The sequence below is a fragment of the Hordeum vulgare genome, chromosome 3H (genome assembly GCF_904849725.1).
Source record: "Hordeum vulgare subsp. vulgare chromosome 3H, MorexV3_pseudomolecules_assembly, whole genome shotgun sequence".
Taxonomy (NCBI): domain Eukaryota; kingdom Viridiplantae; phylum Streptophyta; class Magnoliopsida; order Poales; family Poaceae; genus Hordeum; species Hordeum vulgare.
Window position 1 is genome coordinate 567514950 of NC_058520.1, and position 18883 is coordinate 567533832.

The following is an 18883-nucleotide window of genomic DNA, read 5'->3' on the forward strand; positions in this document are numbered from 1 at the left end:
TAATTATTAAAACCACCTTAGGAAGCAATTGTGCTTTCAGGTAGCTGCTAGCGGTGACCGCCATGACCGTTACCCCATCGGTTTTTGTTGTCGCCATGCCACCGGCGGCCGCCTTGGCCGTCACCGCACCATCATACGCCTCGTTCGCCACCACACCTTCGTCCTCCTTGGCAGCCACCCCACCATCAGCCGCCGGGGCAATCACCCGCTCCGCCACCGCGGTCCGAAGGCGGGAGTAGGAGGCAGCCGTAGAAGCCCAGTTGCTCCGCTACATACCCTAGCTTTTAAATGTTGGGGATGCTTTGTACTTGGGTGAAATTTTATAGGTAAATGCTTCCATCCGGCGCGCCGACCGAATCGTTCGACCGGTCGCACGCCACGCTGGCCAGGTGCATGCAACATTTTTTCGTCAGATTTGCTCCAACCATGTGTTAATTTGATACAAGCGCTTTTCATTTTGCTACAATCTGTCTATTCAAGAAGCTACATCCACGTTTGGTTGCAACTCGAGTTCGTTGAATTTTTGCTACAACCGGCGTTTTGACTTTTGCTATAACCGTATTATTTTTTGCTACAACCGACATCATTTTTTGCTGCAACCGTTGACGAAAAAAGTTGCATGCACGCTCACGTAGATATTTGCTACAACCTGCGTTTGACTTTTGCTACCACGCACCATCAGCTTCGTTTTTTTGCTACGATCACGTAGATATATTTTTTGCTACAATTATTTTTGTTGTTGCAACCGTTGACAAAAGTTGTTGCATCGTGGACGAAATTTGTTGCATCGAGAAAAAAATACTGCATGAAAATCGAATGGCGTGGTCCGCCTACAGCTAACGGATCGGGTGACCCGCGCGCGGCCGCCCAATTTTATAATGGATTCAGATCCTTTTCGAGAAAAGGTGTTCGTAATAACAAAAAGGAAAGGAGGAAACACCTGGACCCACTGTCATACGCCGTGAACACGACGGGCCGCGGGGACGAAGCCAACCAAACCCTCGGCCGTTCCATTCCATAAACCCGAGGAAGCGCACTGTCACACGCCCCGCCCCACCCCACCCCTCCCCCCGCTCCACTCCGCCGCGCGGCCACCCCTCCGCCAGAACCCTAGGAAAATCACGGAGAAGGCGCGGAGGAAGCAGCCGGCCTCCCTCGCTCGGGAAGATGACGGAGAATCACCGCTTCTGGGGTGCGTACCTTCCTCCCTAATCCCCCAATTTCGCCCCCGATCCGATCGCGCGGCCCAATTCCGGTGCCCCCGTGCCGTCCCTGCATTTCGCCGCGTCTGATCGGCGGGTGCTAATTCCGCTGGTGACGGGGTCCGTCCAGCAGTTGGGGGGGATCTACGCGATCTGTTCCCGCCTAGGGTTCCTCGATTCTGACCGAACCCTGTTTGTTTAAAGTAGCGCATTCATTCTGATTCCGGGGCCCCTGCAATCCATGATTCGCACTTCGCTTATTCCGTTGGCTCGCGATTGCATGCCGTGTCTTGATCTAGGGAGAGTGGTGCGGTTACCTTGTTATGGTCTGGATTCTGGAGAGAGCATTGTGGTTTCCTGCTTGTTGTACCTGGGATTTGGTTTGTGTGAACAGTAATCTGATGGGTACCCGGTTGGATGGTATTGGTTTCTCCTGTACTTTCAGTGGTCATAACCTACATAAAAATATGTCGTCAGCTTCGATATATGTTGTTTTGTGACCTGCATTTCTTCTGAAGATGAGCATGCTCTGGTAATCGTTCATGTAGGTTTCTCCTGTACTTTCAGTGGCATTTCGTTCGTGTAGGGCCACCAATGCACGGTTTCTGTTCTGTGTGAAGAAATATCCCCATTCGGTCTGCCGTAATAATGCGTGGTGCATATTTCTCTGGGGTGCTTCAGGAAGCAACAGATATTTGTGTTTGCCAGTTTCAATATTTGTTAAAGACTAATGGCTACTATGCATGGATGCAAACATTTGCAGGAGTTGTTGTCAAACCTGGAGAGACGGTGAAGTGTGACCCAGGGGATTCACATTATCACATTTCGACGGTGCGTTTTGCACACTTTGTTTATAAGTGGCCTTCTAGCTTATTTGTAGGTGGATCAAGTTTGCTTACTCTTCAGGTGTTTGCTTTTCTCGTTTAATACAGATAGCACTGGAGGCTGGCAAGGCAGAAGAGAATGTGCAAGTTTTCGTCAACACCGATGATACAAGGATTATGCTTGGCACACTGTCAGTTCATAATCATCCTCATGTTTTAGCTGATCTGGTGTTCAAAAAGGAGTTTGAGCTGTTGCACTCCTCAATGACCAGCAACATCAGCTTTACGGGCTACAAATTTGATATTATGAAAAGATATCCTTCCACATTTCCTTCTTCAATGATTGCTACGGAGCTTAGACATGCATTTGTGTTCTTTAACTGTTTTCCTGTCTTGTCACATCTCACTCATGTACTAAACAAGGTAAATATTATTTTTCATTTTAGTATTGGTCATCTATGATGTTTTTTTTTTTGTACAATTGATAACTGCATAACTTACATATATCTGATGTTTCAGGTGATGAATCTGACGAGGAGGTTCCAATGGCCATTCCACTAGACTTCAATACAGACGGTATAATTCTTTTGCTATGCATAACAATTGTTGTTTAAGAGTTCAGAATGATTTATCTGCTTTGACGATATTAGTAAGATTTGCCTGTCTAGTAAGTTGTGCTTTGCCCTCTTTGTTTTTGTTCTAGAACGATAACATGCTGTATTGACCTTTGGCTTGTTTGACATTATTTACTTTCAGCTAACAAAAACAATGAAATTGCACATGATGCCAATAAGCTTATTGCACCAAGGCCTGCTGATGCTCCATCCTCTATACCAGAGGCTACAGTTGAGGAAACAAATACTCCTGGAAAGCAAAAGGCAGATGATAAGGTTTGTATTTTTGTTAAGAATAATCAGCCGTAGTTATGATGGTTTCCTGTATGGTCTATTTCCTTGCTCTTTTTGTTCTGGATTGTGCACTGAGAATATCGGTAAATAAGTTCAGTGAACATTCTAATGTGTATCAGTTAATTGTTTAACTAAAAATAGTTAACATGGATTATGCATCCATTTTGACAGTTTTTTTTAAGTATATGATCAGTGTTTTCCATGTGTCCACACAATACTTGCTTTTATGCAGCCTGCCACATTTAATTCTAGTTGGATGGCAGATCCACAAATTGTGGGTTGTAGGTTGTAGCCCAATTAGTGGCCTAGGGAACTGATACTTTGTTGATGCTGAAACCTGACATGGATTTGGTAGTTGTGCAAACTAAGTTTCCTAATGCTGAATACATTTTCAGGGTAAGGCTAATGCACAGAATCCCATTGATGGCGCTGATAATGAGAGTTCTGATCAAGATGTGGATTATCTACGAAAGGTGCGAGATTGCTCAAATAGACCTGTTATTTTGATGCCTTTTATTTCGTAAATTCTTGAAACTCTTTCTGATTTAACATATGCAGAAAACAAAGGACGATTATAATCCAATGGAAACACCTCTGAACACACCCCAGGGGAAGAGGGCAAAGATAGCAACACCAACTACGGGCAACAAAACTGGTGTGAAGAGATCTTTATTTTATATTTAATCTGCTGAACTTGCATTGTTCTTTTAACAGCACAGGAATCTCACTGCTTGATGAACAACTTGCGTGCAGGCTATGTCCATGTCGCGACCCCTCATCCAGCAGCCAAACAGGCTTGCAAGTCTGTTGACCATGTCCATGTTGTGACCCCTCATCCAGCGGTAAAACAGGCTCGCAAATCAGGTGACCGTGTCCATGTTGTGACCCCTCATCCAGCGGCAAAACAGTCTCATAAGTCAGGTGACCATGTCCACGTTGCGACCCCTCATCCAGCGGCTAAGCAGGCTCGTAAGTCAGGTGACCATTTCCACGTTGCGACCCCTCATCCGGCAGCAAAACAGGCTCGCAAGTCGGGTGACCATGTCCATGTCGCGACCCCTCATCCAGCTGCGAAACATGCAAGGAAGACACCTGAAAACAGCGATGACAAGTCTAAGCAATCTGCTGGCCACGTCTGCAATTCATGCAACAGGCAAGATCTTGTTCATTCTTTTTGAATCTGATCCCATCTGGAGTATATGCTGTTGTATCCTCACACACACACACACACACTTCTCTTCTTCAGGGCTTTCAGCTCCTTGAAGGGTCTTGATGATCATTCCAAGATGAAGCATGGTGTCGCAAGTAAGGTGGCCTGAAAGATACCATGGACAGGCTTGAGTGAGGTGTTAGCTCAGGGGGAATGCTGGTGAAATGAATTTGGGTATCCAGGGAAGAGATGATGTGTAAAGAGGTTGCTTCTTTTGGGTATATTGGACCCTACGCACAATCAGGATATCTCTAGAATGGTGTTGGTGCTATGCTAAGAAATGCTGTTATCTGTGCCAGGATTCTGGAATCACGTGGTTGATAGTAATGGTTTTGGTACTACTGTCTTGTTGGTGAACATTCTTTTGCCTCGTATGTGTTTTCTGGGCTTATTCTTATATTCCGTATGTGTTTTCTTTTGGTGATTCGTCTTGCTTGGTATATGTGCAATGAAGTACAAGTATGACCTCAGCTATGAGAGATTTTCTCGATCGAACTTTGATGGTCATGTAAAGGCGTACAGAGCATAACCCTGAGAGAAACAGAAATCTTAGCCTCTTGGAATCAGAACCCTGAGAGAAAATTCAGCAAATCAAAGTTTAAAACGCTCAGACGAACTTTCATCCCACACGCGAAGGAAGCTTAATACAGCTGATGAATCGGCACAGCGCTGAGCATGGCCGAAGAGAAGTTTCAGAATACAGAGCATCATCAGCTTTTCCAGACTTGAAAGGTTTGGCATTCTGTCATGCGGAAGCTACAAAGTGCAAGATTCAGTAAAGGCGCATTGTTTGCTTCAGACAAGGAATTCAACTCCTTTGATCTCAGACAAGGTGCATTTAGATGAAAAAAATCAACCACACTCAGTGGTTCCCTATTTGACAGGGGGAGACAGTCAAGACACTCTATGCATGAACCTAGCTCATGATGTCACTGTTGGGGAACGTTGCATGGGAAACAAAAAAATTCTACGCACACGAAGACCTATCATGATGATGATCATCTACTAGAGGGAGATTAGTTTCAATCAGAAAAAAGTTACGAGCACAGTAGACTAGCAAGGAACTGCAGAGTATATAGATCTTCCAGACAATATCACATCAAAAACATGGCTTTCCAAGTTCCAGGTTTACCATATATCAACATCCAATTAATATCTTTCCGCAATATTAATCACATCTCACTAACTAACAGATTCGCCAAAAAAAATATGAACGACAACCAACGGCAGAAAACTGGGTATGTATGAAAGAGCCAACACCATAGGCAAAACTTTCCAACTTCAAGCTTCTAGGAGAGGACCAAAAGACTAATCTAAGGCTGATCAGAGTATAGAAGTTGGGAGACGGAGCATCAGCAGCAGCAACATCTTGTCACCAGTAGCAGCTCAAGCGTGCTTGGCCTTCTCATGGGACTTGAGCGCCGAATCACTGCCGAAAGTCCTGAAAGAATCGACGAGAGCATAAGCGAGTTAGATGTCAAGCTCTGCAGTTCTGCATCAGCAGAATATGAAGTTGACAAACTGTCTGCATACCTGCTGCACGACTTGCAGGCGTGGGAGCCGCCAACATATTTGGTGGACTTGCCATTTTGCTTGCCGGCCTGCTTTGCTGGGTGGGGAGTAGCCACATGAACAGCCTTCTTGTCATCTGAAGTAAATGGGGATTTAGTTAAAAACTGTTCTTACGACCGCATCCGTATTGAAGGGTTGACAATGGACCACGGTAAGTATTGACGCACCTGTGTCCTGGCCAGATGGTGTTTCAATCTTAGCCTTCTTGTCAGAAGCGGGCGCCTTCAATTCAGTTTCGGCCGCCCTCTTGTTGCCACCCTCAGGCTGTAGTGCACAAGATAGTCAGATGAAACTGTTGAAGCGAAGGGGAAAATGCGAAAACTGTTGGAACCATACCTTGTGAGTGTTTTTGTCTTCCTCATCATTCGAATCCTCTTTGTTACTGGTATCCTCAGAAGCAGCTATCTTCAAGGCAGTTTCGGCCACCGTCTCCTTGCCATCCTCAGGCTGTAGTGCACAAGGCTGTAGTGCACAACAGAGTCAGATGATGCTGTTGAAGCAAATGGAAACAATGTGAACTGTAAACTATTGGATCCGCACCTTAGTACTGTCTTTGTCCTCCTCGTCAGTTGAATCCTCTTCGCTACTGGTATCCATCTCTTCTCTACCGGTACCATCCTCTTCAGAATCGGTATCATCACCTGAGCTACCGTACTCATCATCGGTCGGGTCGTACTGGAAATAAATGATTCATTGCCATCAATATTAAACGACTCAGTGGGTGAATACACTTGCATTATCATTAGCGAACGCACGTACATCATCTGAATCTGTACAAGTATCACTATCATCCTCATCACTGTCAGGGTTATCCGCAACCTTTTTATCATCCTTTGTTGTAGGAGTCGGAAGCTTTACCACATTGTCTTAAGATGGAAGACACAGAGGCACAAACGGGGTCCAAACGCTATTAGTTCAGCCAGATTTAAGAAGAAACACAATTGTTCTTCAAGACTTCAATAATAAAAGACAAAATCTGCTTACCAACAATAGGATTGATAACTCGATTGTTTACAGTTTCCACTTCATCTAAAATAAAGACAAATTAGTTAGCTTTTGTTATATAGCAGAAAAATATGGAGTACTAGTGCAATCTATAACCAGGAGAGTACCTTCATCTTCGCTAGAATCAGACTCGCAGATAGGCATGCGAACCTTATAACCACACGCAAACACGCTGGCAGTCTTTGAACTGTGTGATAGCTCAAACCGTTTCTCAAAGATCAAATCATAAGGAATCTGAGGGTGACTTTCAGCCGACAGAGTTCCAATGACCACCTTCTGATCACCAATTTTACCAGTTACAAGTGTGCTGACACTTCCTTTCTCTGTTTCACCCAGGGCAACCTGAAATCAGTAATCAGAGCATGCAAGTAAATCCATTAGCTTAAGAGAGAGCACTGATTAAGCTTATAAGATAATAGTAGATCCAAATAGGCAAAACAAAAAACAACGAGGGACATGGCTAAACCTGTGAGAAATGAATAACATGCTCTTTATTGGCGTCGCAATAAACAGTCTGTCCCGGCTTCACTTCCACACCTGAACCAAAATAGCAGATACCAGTAACCAATAAGGCAATAAACACTTGATAATTTAAATCAACAATGATATCTTTTTACTACTAGGAAAGATAGTTAACGTATCCCCAACAAAGGTATCATAAACAGTATACGACTATAAATGAAAGCTGCTGCTTCACCAAATAAAGATGTTCTGCAGTAGTACTGCTGGTATTCAAATAAAAACAGTTGTATTAGAAAGAAAAAACTACATAGCAGCAATGCCATAAAACTGCAACATAATGCTCGACAAACTATGTGATCATACATGAAAATTGTCGATTCACCAAATAATTAAAGATTTGCTGCAGTTCTTTCAGTAGCCAAACAGACAAGGTTCTATTGATAATCTACATAGTAGGCATGTCATCTCACTGCAACAATAGTGTTTGACGACCCAGAAAAACGCAAACGCTAAACATCAGCTAGCACTATTGAACTGCAAAACAGGTTGCTGTTCAGTAATTGCATATGAAACGCCAAGGTGCAGAAGTATAGATTGCCTAGCTTCCAGCAGTGCTCAAGTCGGATAAATACGACCCGGAAGCCTGTCGCTCAGGCGTAAGTACAGTTAACCTACGCAACCTTAAGCAATCAAGCCCCCACACAGACGACACTGAGCCTAAGCAGATCGTCTCTGAACACGGGCAGCATCAGGACGAAATCGCGTGCCCGCCACCGCAACCAGGGCAGGCAGGCTACACGAAACACGATGGTTGATGACGCGCGTTGATCACCCGAATTCGAAGCAAGAGCTCTGAAAACCCGTCAGGAGGGAGGAGGGGAGGAGGTGAGATGATGGCTTACCCCAGAACTCCATGGTGGTCGCTCGGGGAGTCGAAGGCGCGGCCGCGCGAAAACCCTAGGTGATCGGACGGAGCGGGAGGGAGAAGGAGCGGGTTTAGGGTTTTGACGGTGGGGAAGAAGAGGGGAGTGGACTCCAAATTTAAAGAGAGGCAGATGCTCCAGGGCCGTTCGATTCTTCTCCCTGAGATCTGTCCGTCCGTCTGCTGTTGTTGTTCTTCTTTAGGGAAAAAACAAGACACCCGACGTGTCTTACGGCAACTCTAGCCGATCCGTGTATAACCTCTCAAAATATAAGAATTTCCACTTTTGAGGACTTCTGTATAAATCAAAACAAGCCGGCCGAACCCTTAAAAGTCATCTTAGGTATGATTAATATCAAGTCAGTCAATCAATCAATCAAGAAAAATAAGAGGGGTCTGTTATTTGCTTTCATCTTTCCGCGCCCTTTTAGTTGTTTTTCTATTGCATATAAAAATATAAAACATGTCAAATTTCGCATTTATAGAAAAGTTAAGAAAAACGATCTAAAGCCGTCGGATGTAAACGTCCGACGCGCTAGCCGTGTCCATCGCTTGCCACGTGTCCACGAGTCACCCATCCACCTCCTTTATCTTCTTTACCCACCACCGCTTTCTCTTATCCATCCATTCATTCTTACCTTATCCTCCTTTTCTTTCCTTCTCAAATGCCAAATCTCGACGTGGAAGCAGCCACCAGAGTTGTTGCGAGGTCGTCGGAGTTGCTATGACGGTTCCGTCGTGTTGCGAGGTCGCCGGAGTTGCTGCGACGGCTTCGTCGTGTTATGAGCCGGTGCTACGAGGTCTTCGAAGTTGCTGTGACAGCTCCGTCGTGCTGTGAGGTCGCCAAAGTTGCTGTGACCGCTCCGTCTTGCTGCGAGCCGGTGCTACGAGGCCGTCAAAGTTGTTGCGACGGCTCCGTCGTGCCGCGAGCCGGTGCTCTGAGGTCGTCGGAGTTGCTGCGACGGATCCGTCGTGTTGTGCGGTCACCGGAGTTGCTGTGGCGGCTTCGTCGTGCTGCGAGCCGGTGCTGCGAGCCGGTGTTGTGAGGTCGTCGGAGTTGCTGCGACGGATCCGTCGTGCTGTGCGGTCACCGGAGTTGCTGTGGCGGCTTCGTCGTGCTGCGAGCCGGTGCTGCGAGGTCGCCGGAGTTGCTGCGAGGGGATGTTGTGTGAGAAAGCAAGCGGACAAAGAGAAGATTGGACGACAGGCCTTGAGCATCCAACAACTTTCAACGCGAATGTTGTTTGACAAGTAACATGCGGATGACGCCTAGCACGCGTTGTTAACTTATTCTGCAGCAATCAGAAATAATTCTTTCTGATGCAGAGGTCGGAGGTAAACCTCCTTTTCTAAAAGGAAAGAATTAGAAATAATTTAAATCCACTTTCCTTGCTATGTATTTTGATAATAATGCAATTCGACAAGAGAACAGTGGTCCAAATAATTATATGTACTACAAACTAAGATCCATTTGATGGGTTTCAAGATATTCTCGTGGAAAGTTGTCTTCAACTTCATTCGCATGATACCCGAGGAAGTAAGAAAAAGTTCTTTGTCAACTCATAACCATCTTGTACTCCCTCCGATCATTTTTAATCTGCGCATAGGAACAATCACGCATACCAAAAGAAGCTCCACTACATGTTTTGTGGACAAAATTACCCTCGTATGCATGGATGGGATGAACCAGCGTTGTAAATGTTGCATGCAGCCCATTGACTCACTGCCCCTCCCTCCCCGATTTTGGATTTTGCATGCGAACTGGTGTAATAAATGCAAAGGGAGGTGAAGCGAAAGTGGAGGGACATTTTGGAAAGAATCAGCAAAAAGATCTAACCGCGTAGAGCATTGCGGATTTTTAAAGAATGTGCAGAGCAAAGAGGATCGGAGGAAGTATGACCAATATACGTGGAATATGTAAGAATGCGCAACATAGAATACTCAACGTGCAAACTAGACCGAGCCAATTATTTACCTGGTACAACGTACCAACGGAGGAGGCCCAATGTATAGGGTTAATTACGGGCTTAGCCCAAGTTATCTTACCTATCTTAGAAGTCCAAGTTATATTAGAGTCCAAGTTATATTAGAGTCCAAGCTATCTAGGGTTTAGTGGAGGCTGTCCTCCTTTATAAACACATGTACCTCTTCGATATTAATGAGACAATAAACAGTATATTCTGTTGTCGTCTCCCTCAGGAGACGAGAGCCCCAAACCCTAGCCGCCTCCCTCTCTCTCTCTCACGCCGCGACGGCGCCCAACCGCCGGCGCCGGCGTCCCCAACCTCGCAGCCCGCACTTCCACCCCTACAACCTACGTCCGAGACCTGGTAGAACCCTAGCCTCTACCAATTTGGTATCAGGTAGCTTGAGTTCGATGAGTTTGTCGGACCTTCCCACCACCACCGCCACCGCCACCACCGCCTTCCCCGCCACCTCACAGCAGCCGCGGCCGCCGCACCACTCACCGCCGCCGGCCACCTCAGGTCCGGCCGCCTCCGGTCCCGCGGCCCTGGCGGCCGAACCCGCCCCCGTCCTCTCCCCGACGGAGATGTCCTCGGCGATCCGCGACCTCAACCTGGCGGTCTCGAACCTCCGGACTCTCCTCCAGGCTCCGTACGCAACCCCGCCACCACCGCCTCCGCCGGCGGCGCCCTTCGCGCCACCGCCCCCGGCAACTGTCGTGCCCCAGGGCCTGCCGATCACCCAGGTCCGGTGGCCGCCGTCGCCGTCCCCGCTACCGACGTGGATGGACACGCCGACCTACACGACGGCGCCACTACAGCCGACGGTGTTGCAGCCACCCGCCCCCACCTTCGGGGGGTTCGGCGGGTACACTGATCCGTACACCAGGAGCTCCGTGGTGCCGCAACACTCTCCTTCCGCCGTGCTAGGCCGTCACGAGGGCACCTACGCGGCCTCGCCACACGTGCAGCAGCCACCCCGCTTCACCAAACTGGAGTTCGCCACCTACGACGGCACCATCGACCCCCTAAACTGGCTCAATCAGTGCGACCAGTTTTTCAGGGGGCAGCGGACCATGGCGTCTGACCGCACGTGGATCGCCTCCTACCACCTCCGTGGCGCCGCCCAGACTTGGTACTACGCCCTCGAGCAGGACGAGGGCGGAATGCCTTCATGGGAGCGCTTTCGCGACCTGTGTCTCCTCCGGTTCGGCCCCCCATACGTGGGAGCCGCTTGGCCGAGCTCGGTCGCCTTCCCTTCACCACCTCGGTGCAGGACTTCGCCGACCGCTTCCAGACGTTGGCCTGCCATGCGCCTGACGTCACGGCTCGCCAACGCGCCGAGCTCTTCGTCGGCGGCCTTCCCGACCACATCCGCATCGACGTCGAGATGCGCGACCCCCAGGACCTGCAGACGGCCATGTATTACGCACGCGCGTACGAGCAGCGCACCAACGCCCTGCAGCAGGCGTTCCCGGGCCGCGGCACGCGTTCCCCGACCCGACCCGCCCCGGCGGCCGCCACCCCGACACGCCCCGCCCTGCCGGCCGCTACGGCGGCTGCCCCCACGCCGACACGCACCTTCCGGCGCTTGACGTCGGCCGAGCAGCTCGAGCGGCGCCGCAAGGGCCTGTGCTTCAACTGCGACGAGCCGTATGCGCCGGGTCATACGTGCGCCCGCCTGTTCTACTTGGAGACCGTCAACGACGCGGAGGTGGAGGCCCTCACCGCGGAGCTCGACGCCACCACACTCTTCGAGGCCGGCGTCACGACCTACGGGCCGGTCGACGCGACCGCCTTCGTCGTCTCCCTTCATGCCATGGCTGGCATCAAGACGGCAAAGACGATGCTGCTTCCGGTGACGATCAACGGGGAGCGTCTGACCGCGCTCGTGGACACGGCTTCGACGCACAACTTCCTTTCCGGGGACGCCATGCGCCGCCTCGCACTCCAACCGGCGGGCTCGGAGAAGTTCAGCGTCACCGTCGCCAACGGGGACCGCCTTGCTTGCGAGGGGGTGGCGCGGCAGGTTCCCGTCCTCATCGGCGACGAGCCGTTCTCCATCGACTGCGTCGGCATCGACCTGGGCTGCTACAACTTCATCCTCGGCATCGACTTCCTGTCCACTCTCGACCCCATCCTTTGGGACCTCGATGTGCTGTCCCTCATCTTCTGGCGCGAGGGCGGCCGTCGCGTTCAGTGGACAGGCATCGGCGGCTCCGGCGTCGTGACTCCACAGCTCCAGTTGATGGCGTCCGCACTGGACGAGGCGCATCCCCTCCTGGCCGACCTCCTGCAGCAGCACAGCGACATCTTCGACGAGCCACAGGGCCTCTCTCCCGTGCGGCCCTGTGACCACCGCATCCACCTGCTGCCGGACACGGCACCTATAGCCGTGCGTCCGTACCGGTACCTCAGCTGCAGAAAGACGAGCTCGAGCGTCAGGTGGCGGTCATGCTCGCGCAGGGCATCATCCGGATTTCGACATCGCCGTTCTCCGCCCCGGTGCTCCTTGTGCGCAAGTCCGACGGCACATGGCGCTTCTGCATCGACTACCGCGCCCTCAACGCCCTGACGTCCAAGGACAAGTTCCCCATCCCCGTCGTGGATGAGCTCTTGGACGAGCTACACGGAGCGCGCTTCTTCACCAAGCTCGACCTTCGCTCGGGCTACCATCAGGTGCGCATGCACCCTGACGACATCGAGAAGACGGCGTTCCGCACTCACCATGGCCACTTCGAGTTCCTGGTGATGCCGTTCGGCCTCTCCAACGCGCCGGCGATCTTCCAGGCCCTGATGAACGACGTGCTCAGCCCATACTTGCGCCGCTTTGTGCTTGTTTTGTTTGATGACATTCTCATCTACAACGCATCTTGGGCGGAGCATCTACAACATGTGGCCATCATCTTCAATGAGCTTCGAGCGCATCGTCTTCACCTCAAGCGCTTGAAGTGCTCGTTCGGCACGACCTCCGTCGCGTACCTGGGGCACGTCATCTCGGCGGACGGGGTAGCGATGGACGCGGACAAGGTCGCCGCCGTCGCCGCGTGGCCGATCCCGCGGTCACCGCGGGCGCTCCGCGGCTTCTTGGGCCTCGCCGGCTACTACCGGAAGTACATCCAGGAATTCGGCCTCATCGCCGCGCCACTGACGCGTCTCCTTCGACGCGACGCCTTCTCCTGGGATGAGGAGGCGACTACGACATTCGAGGCTCTCCAGCGGGCGCTCACGACGGGACCCGTCCTCCAGATGCCGGACTTCGATATGCCGTTCATCGTGGACTGCGACGCCTCTGGCATCGGCTTCGACGCCGTCCTTCACCAGGGCGAGGGACCGCTCGCCTTCTTCAGCCGCCCCTTCGCCGCTCGCCATCACAAGCTCGCGGCCTACGAGCGCGAGGTTATTGGGCTGGTTCAGGCGGTGCACCACTGGCGGCCTTATCTTTGGGGCCGGTCATTCTGTGTGCGCACGGACCACTACAGCCTCAAGTTCTTCCTGGACCAGCGCCTCTCCACAGTTCCGCAACACGAGTGGATCAGCAAGCTCTTTGGCTTCGACTTCACCGTTGAGTACCGCCCCGGCCGTCTCAACACGGTCGCCGACGCCTTGTCCCGCCGCGACACTGAGGATGTCGCGGACGACATCGCCATGGCTGGCACTATCATGTGCATTCGCTCCGGGCCATCTTTCGCCTTCATCAACGACATTCGCCGGGCAACGTCGACGGCCGTGGACGCCCAGGGCCAGCGCCAACGCCTTGACGCCGGCGAGCTGGACGCGCCCTGGCGCTTGGACAAGGGGCTACTCCTACATGGCCGCCGCATCTTCATGCCCGACCATGGCGACCTGCGCCACCAGGTCCTAACCTTGGCGCACTCTGCAGGGCACGAGGGCGTGCAGAAGACTCTCCATCGTCTCCGTGCTGATTTTTACATCCCCGGTGATGGCGCGATGGTCCGCGACTGGGTGCGGTCGTGCGTGACGTGCCAGTGGAACAAGACGGAAACACTACGACCCGCGGGTCTACTACAGCCGCTGGACGTACCCTCCCAGGTGTGGGCGGATATTTCCATGGACTTCATCGAGGGCCTTCCCAAGGTGGGCGGCAAGTCCGTCATCCTCACGGTGGTTGACCGCTTCTCCAAGTACGCGCACTTCATCGCCCTCGGTCATCCATATACAGCCGCCTCCGTGGCGCGGGCCTTCTTCGACGGCATCGTCCGCCTCCACGGTTTTCCGTCGTCTATCGTCAGCGATCGTGATCCCGTGTTCACGGGACATGTCTGGCGGGATCTCTTTCGACTGGCGGGCGTGAAGCTCCGCATGACAACGGCGTTCCACCCTCAGACAGACGGCCAATCCGAGGTGGTCAACAAGGTGATCGCCATGTACCTGCGCTGTGTTACTGGTGATCGTCCACGAGCTTGGGTGGACTGGTTGGCATGGGCGGAGTACTGCTACAACACCTCCTATCACTCCGCCCTGCGCACCACACCTTTCGAGGTGGTCTACGGGCGCCCACCTCCGGCGATGCTCCCTTACGAGCCTGGGACGGCTCGGTCCGAGACGGCGGGCGACTTACTCCGCACCCGCGACGACATTCTGGCTGAGGCACGCCAGCATCTTCTCCAAGCACAGCAGCTGGCTCGGAAGTACTACGATGCTCATCATCGCGAGGCGGAGTCCGCGGTGGGCGATTCGGTGTGGCTGCGCCTCCTTCACAGGACCACGCAGTCTCTGGACCCGCGCTCCAAGCGCAAATTGGGACCTCGCTACGCCGGTCCCTTTCGTGTGCTGGAGCGTGTCGGCACACTCGCATACCGCTTGGAGCTGCCAGCTGGTTCTCGCCTTCACGACGTCTTCCATGTCGGCTTACTGAAGGCCTACCGCGGGGACCCTCCTGCAACGACACCGGCCCTTCCTCCTACTTCGGATGGCCGCCTCCTTCCAGCTTCCGCACAGGTGGCGAAGGTGCTACAGGCGCAGCAGCGTCGCGGCGTCTAGCATGTCTTGGTACAATGGACCGGCCTGCCAGAGGAGGAAGCGACTTGGGAGAAGCTCGACGATTTCCGCCAGCAGTTTCCAGATGTTCAGCTCGAGGACGAGCTGTTTGAGAAGGCGGGGAGAGATGTTATGACCGGTACAACGTACCAACGGAGGAGGCCCAATGGGCAGGGTTAATTACGGGCTTAGCCCAAGTTATCTTACCTATCTTAGAAGTCCAAGTTATATTAGAGTCCAAGTTATATTAGAGTCCAAGCTATCTAGGGTTTAGTGGAGGCTGTCCTCCTTTATAAACACATGTACCCCTTCGATATTAATGAGACAATAAACAATATATTCTGTTGTCGACTCCCTCAGGAGACGAGAGCCCCAAACCCTAGCCGCCTCCCTCTCTCTCTCTCTCTCACGCCGCGACGGCGCCCAACCGCCGACGCCGGCGTCCCCAACCTCGCAGCCCGCACTTCCACCCCTACAACCTACGTCCGAGACCTGATAGAACCTTAGCCTCTACCATTACCATTCTATGAGAGCATAAATTCAAAAACAAAATAGCCAGACACAACTCTGCAAATGACTATATTACTATTATATATCTCGATCGTAGTGATAATAAAATGAATGTTTGTATCATGAATGTTATGACAATTTTAAATAGATAAATTTACCTGCTCGTTGGAATACCGGCTGGAAATATACACTGCCAAATATATGTATATCCACTCCTCATGTATTTCATAATAATTACTAGGTACCCCAAAGTGAGTTCCATGAGAAATTACATTCGAGACCCCAAATTACACATTATTTACACATAAACTGCATTTTTGTATAGAATTTTTTTGTACTTCATAAACCAAGGGCCCTATTTTTTTTTTTCATAAAACTTGTATTGAGGCATATTACCATAAGTAATAAGGTATATTGAGAATGATAAAGTGGTATAATACATTTGTGTATATGGTACTACTTTAACTGAATCTGAGAGTACATACTCCCAGAAGTACAGAAAGTGAGTGTGTGTATGTATGCAGAATCCAATCCAATCATCCGAATTGTATAAGGCCCAACCAGGAAATCTCATACATAACCTAGTGAAGACAGCAAACACATTTACACCGTAATCTACCACTGTAACGTTAACAAGAACACCACACTCCACGAACTACATGCATGATCCGCCCTGAAACGGACTGAACCTTCCCGTAAACCTCCAGCGCCGAGCTCCTTAACTGAAGTGCCCATGCCAGCGCCGAGCTCCTTAACTGTAAGTGCCCATGCCGATGGTGGAGCCGCCGTATGGAGCGCCACCGGCGGCATCCCGGGATTTGGAGTAGCTGATGTAGTAGAACTCGCTGAGGATGGCCGTGAAGAAGGTGAAGGCTGCACCGGCAGCGAAGACACCCTTGCGCAGCGTCTCGCAAGAGAGTGGGTCGCCGTTGAAGATACCCCTGTACCGGGTGTGGTATGCGTTACGCACTGATCCTGCCAGCAAACACGCCGCTGCGACGAGGAAGGTCAGCCTGCAAATGGGAAGCAATCATCATCTTGCCGATGAAAATTTTCTCTGGGACTGCAATTGGAATGACTTGGTTGATACATTGTGCGCGTCATTATCTACTTTTTTGGCATTGCTACAATTTGGGCGCAGATCCTGACTGCAAGTCACCTGACTTGGAGTTAGAGAATCTCAATGAAACCTCTAGGTACCGAAACACATTTGGTCATGTTAGACACTCGGACAACAATAATAATGTGAAAGAGCATCTATTTCAAGTTTCAATATATGTATTGAGGGACACATGAAGAATCACTCAGAAACAGTCCAAGAAATCAAACCGGTTCCAGACTGGTGAGAATGGTCAGGCAATGGCAAGTCTAAATTAGTTCAAGGCTGGGCTAGCTAAGGACACCGAGGAAGCGAAGCCATTTATTGGTGTCGACTTATGAACTGTTTAGAAAATCCCAAAACATGATTTCAAGGAAGACCAGATAAACAATTCAGCCACGCAGTTCTAAAAAAACTGAAGTGGTTCGACAGCTCATTGAAAAACTTAACTGAAGCATGTACTCTCACCTCTGGTCAAGAGAGATGAGCATATGAACATGTTGTCATTAGTTTATTGTAAGTACAGCTGTTGCTAGTGGTTAGCACAGCTACACAGGTACTCTATGAAATAAGAGGATGCTACAGAAGATCTCATTAACAGTAGAGGAAAGAAAAATGAGGAGCCTTTGTACACCCTATATGAAAAAAGTAATTAAATACAAAGTCAAGAAGTTCTGAAAATATTTTTAAAAATAAATTTGACCTTTCATTGTACTTGTGAAAAAATCCAGAAAAAGAAAAACGCTCAAGGCTGCGGAGAAAAAGGAACGACAGTTCGATAAGAGCTACTCCTACTACTTATAATACATTACCAGTTGTGTGCCAAAATTTGGTTCAGTCAAGAGATTCTATACCCAACTTATAACAGATCTAAGGCACCTGCACAGTTCTGCATCTCCATAACAGAACTGTCACAGGTACTAAATTTAGCACAAACACAGGACCCTCAACTGTCCAGCCTTGGCAAATACAGTACTACCGAGCAAGGTAAATTTTGATCCTGTCATCCTTCCAGGCTAACCAAATTAGGCCGCAGCGGGAACCTAGTTCAGAAGGCACTCACTTATTTCTTAGCTTGAAATTGATAGCCAACCCAACATTAAACGAACCAGCAGCAGAATCACACACACACACACACACACACACACAGAAATCTGAACCCGAACCTCGACCTCACTTCAGATCTAAAGTGAGTGAGTGAGGCCTAAAGTGAGGGTTGAGCGGCATGGGTAAATTCAGACCACAGGGTTCTTAGATCTAATCAATTTCAAACGTTCTGTAAAAGCAGAAAACTGAACTAATGGCCACGACAAATGTCAGAAGCGGAGAAGCAACCCCGGCCCGAGGAGCAGAGAAGAGGAAAGGGTGCTTCATGGTAACGAGGCACATAACGTAAGCGTGGCAAATGGTTTACCATGAGAAGAGGAAGAGCATGAGGGCGCAGGCGCGGGAGCCCCCCGGCTTGAGCCCGCGTCCGCAGCAGAAGCACCGGCTGGCGAGCATGACGACGACCTGCGCGGCGGTGAGGAGGAGGAGCGCGCCGACGCCGTAGCCGGTGGCGACGTCGGAGTCGTAGACGCAGTAGTCGTACTCCTTGGCCAGATCCGGCGTCACCGTGGCCTGCGCACCATTTTGCGTCAACTGATTAATCAGCGGGGCCAGTGCTGGCTTTGGATCGCTAGATTGGTACACCAGTTGAGTTGGTAGCCAGGGCGGTCGCGAGATCAGGCGAGCGAGGTTCTGGGCGTGCAGGTGCAGGTGCAGGGCTTACCTTGCTGCGGCGCTGCTCGGCGGCGACGGCGAGGCCGAAGGCGATGAGGTTGAGGAGCAGGGCGGACACCTGCACGATGATGGACGCCATTGCTCTCTCTCACTCTGTCTCTTTGTTTCCTGGGTTGCTTGCTCTGCTGGGGAGGAAAGTGAGGTGTGGAGCGGGTGCCGCTATGAGCCTGAAGCGGCCGCAAGTGCTCCCTCTTGCTAGTTAAAAGGTCGCGGTTCGTGTCGGTGAGGTGAGGCGAGGCCGGCGTGGAGCTGGTGAGTGCGAGCTAGCCAGATCTGGGGTTGGTCGTTCAAATAAAAAATAAAAAAATCTGGTTAGTTGGGTGGGGAGGTGAGTGAAGCGGACTGGCCACCAAAACGGAAGGTAAGGTACCGGCCTCATCTAGTATCAGGCCATCTTCGTAAAATTGCCACATAGACGATTT

The 18883-nt window shown here is 50.7% G+C and overlaps 3 protein-coding genes across 4 annotated transcripts; 1 reads left to right on the forward strand and 2 right to left on the reverse strand.

The window, feature by feature from the left end:
- The first annotated feature begins 1008 nt into the window (after positions 1–1008).
- Positions 1009–4485, forward strand: LOC123445158 (histone deacetylase HDT3-like). 2 transcript variants are annotated; one of them, XM_045122102.1, is made up of 10 exons: positions 1009–1192; positions 1966–2033; positions 2135–2340; positions 2427–2449; positions 2546–2602; positions 2783–2916; positions 3330–3407; positions 3493–3589; positions 3688–4087; positions 4181–4485. In XM_045122102.1, the coding sequence occupies exons 1-10, from the start codon at positions 1168–1170 to the stop codon at positions 4251–4253; spliced, it is 1161 nt and encodes a 386-aa protein (XP_044978037.1). In that variant the 5' UTR covers positions 1009–1167; the 3' UTR covers positions 4254–4485. The 2 variants fall into 2 exon arrangements, with proteins under 2 accessions (XP_044978037.1, XP_044978036.1); XM_045122101.1 differs by lacking the exon at positions 1009–1192 and having other exon boundaries at positions 1836–2033.
- Positions 4486–5243: 758 nt separating this feature from the next.
- Positions 5244–8169, reverse strand: LOC123445159 (histone deacetylase HDT3-like). Its single transcript, XM_045122103.1, has 10 exons — positions 8086–8169; positions 7188–7258; positions 6829–7063; positions 6701–6745; positions 6476–6582; positions 6257–6391; positions 6053–6178; positions 5884–5980; positions 5678–5792; positions 5244–5585 (listed from the first exon to the last, which is right to left on the reverse strand). The coding sequence occupies exons 1-10, from the start codon at positions 8096–8098 to the stop codon at positions 5531–5533; spliced, it is 999 nt and encodes a 332-aa protein (XP_044978038.1). The 5' UTR covers positions 8099–8169; the 3' UTR covers positions 5244–5530.
- Positions 8170–16097: 7928 nt separating this feature from the next.
- On the reverse strand, positions 16098–18765 carry LOC123445160. Its single transcript, XM_045122104.1, has 3 exons — positions 18451–18765; positions 18094–18299; positions 16098–16593 (listed from the first exon to the last, which is right to left on the reverse strand). The coding sequence occupies exons 1-3, from the start codon at positions 18538–18540 to the stop codon at positions 16332–16334; spliced, it is 558 nt and encodes a 185-aa protein (XP_044978039.1). The 5' UTR covers positions 18541–18765; the 3' UTR covers positions 16098–16331.
- Between the last annotated feature and the right edge of the window lie 118 nt (positions 18766–18883).

Bases quoted from the DNA above. Each gene is read 5' to 3' on its own strand.
- LOC123445160 (XM_045122104.1), bottom strand. From the start codon at position 18,540: ATGGCGTCCATCATCGTGCAGGTGTCCGCCCTGCTCCTCAACCTCATC. The intron at 18,300-18,450 runs GTAAGCCCTGCA...AATGGTGCGCAG, and splicing joins CCGAGCAGCGCCGCAGCAAG to GCCACGGTGACGCCGGATCT. The intron at 16,594-18,093 runs GTAAACCATTTG...TCCCATTTGCAG, and splicing joins ATGCTCTTCCTCTTCTCATG to GCTGACCTTCCTCGTCGCAG.
- LOC123445159 (XM_045122103.1), bottom strand. The intron at 6,583-6,700 runs GTAAGCAGATTT...TTCCATCTTAAG, and splicing joins AGTTATCAATCCTATTGTTG to ACAATGTGGTAAAGCTTCCG. The intron at 6,392-6,475 runs GTACGTGCGTTC...ATTTATTTCCAG, and splicing joins CTTGTACAGATTCAGATGAT to TACGACCCGACCGATGATGA.
- LOC123445158 (XM_045122101.1), top strand. From the start codon at position 1,851: ATGCGTGGTGCATATTTCTCTGGGGTGCTTCAGGAAGCAACAGATATT. The intron at 2,341-2,426 runs ATATCCTTCCAC...CTGTCTTGTCAC, and splicing joins AAATTTGATATTATGAAAAG to ATCTCACTCATGTACTAAAC. The intron at 2,917-3,329 runs GTTTGTATTTTT...ATACATTTTCAG, and splicing joins AGCAAAAGGCAGATGATAAG to GGTAAGGCTAATGCACAGAA.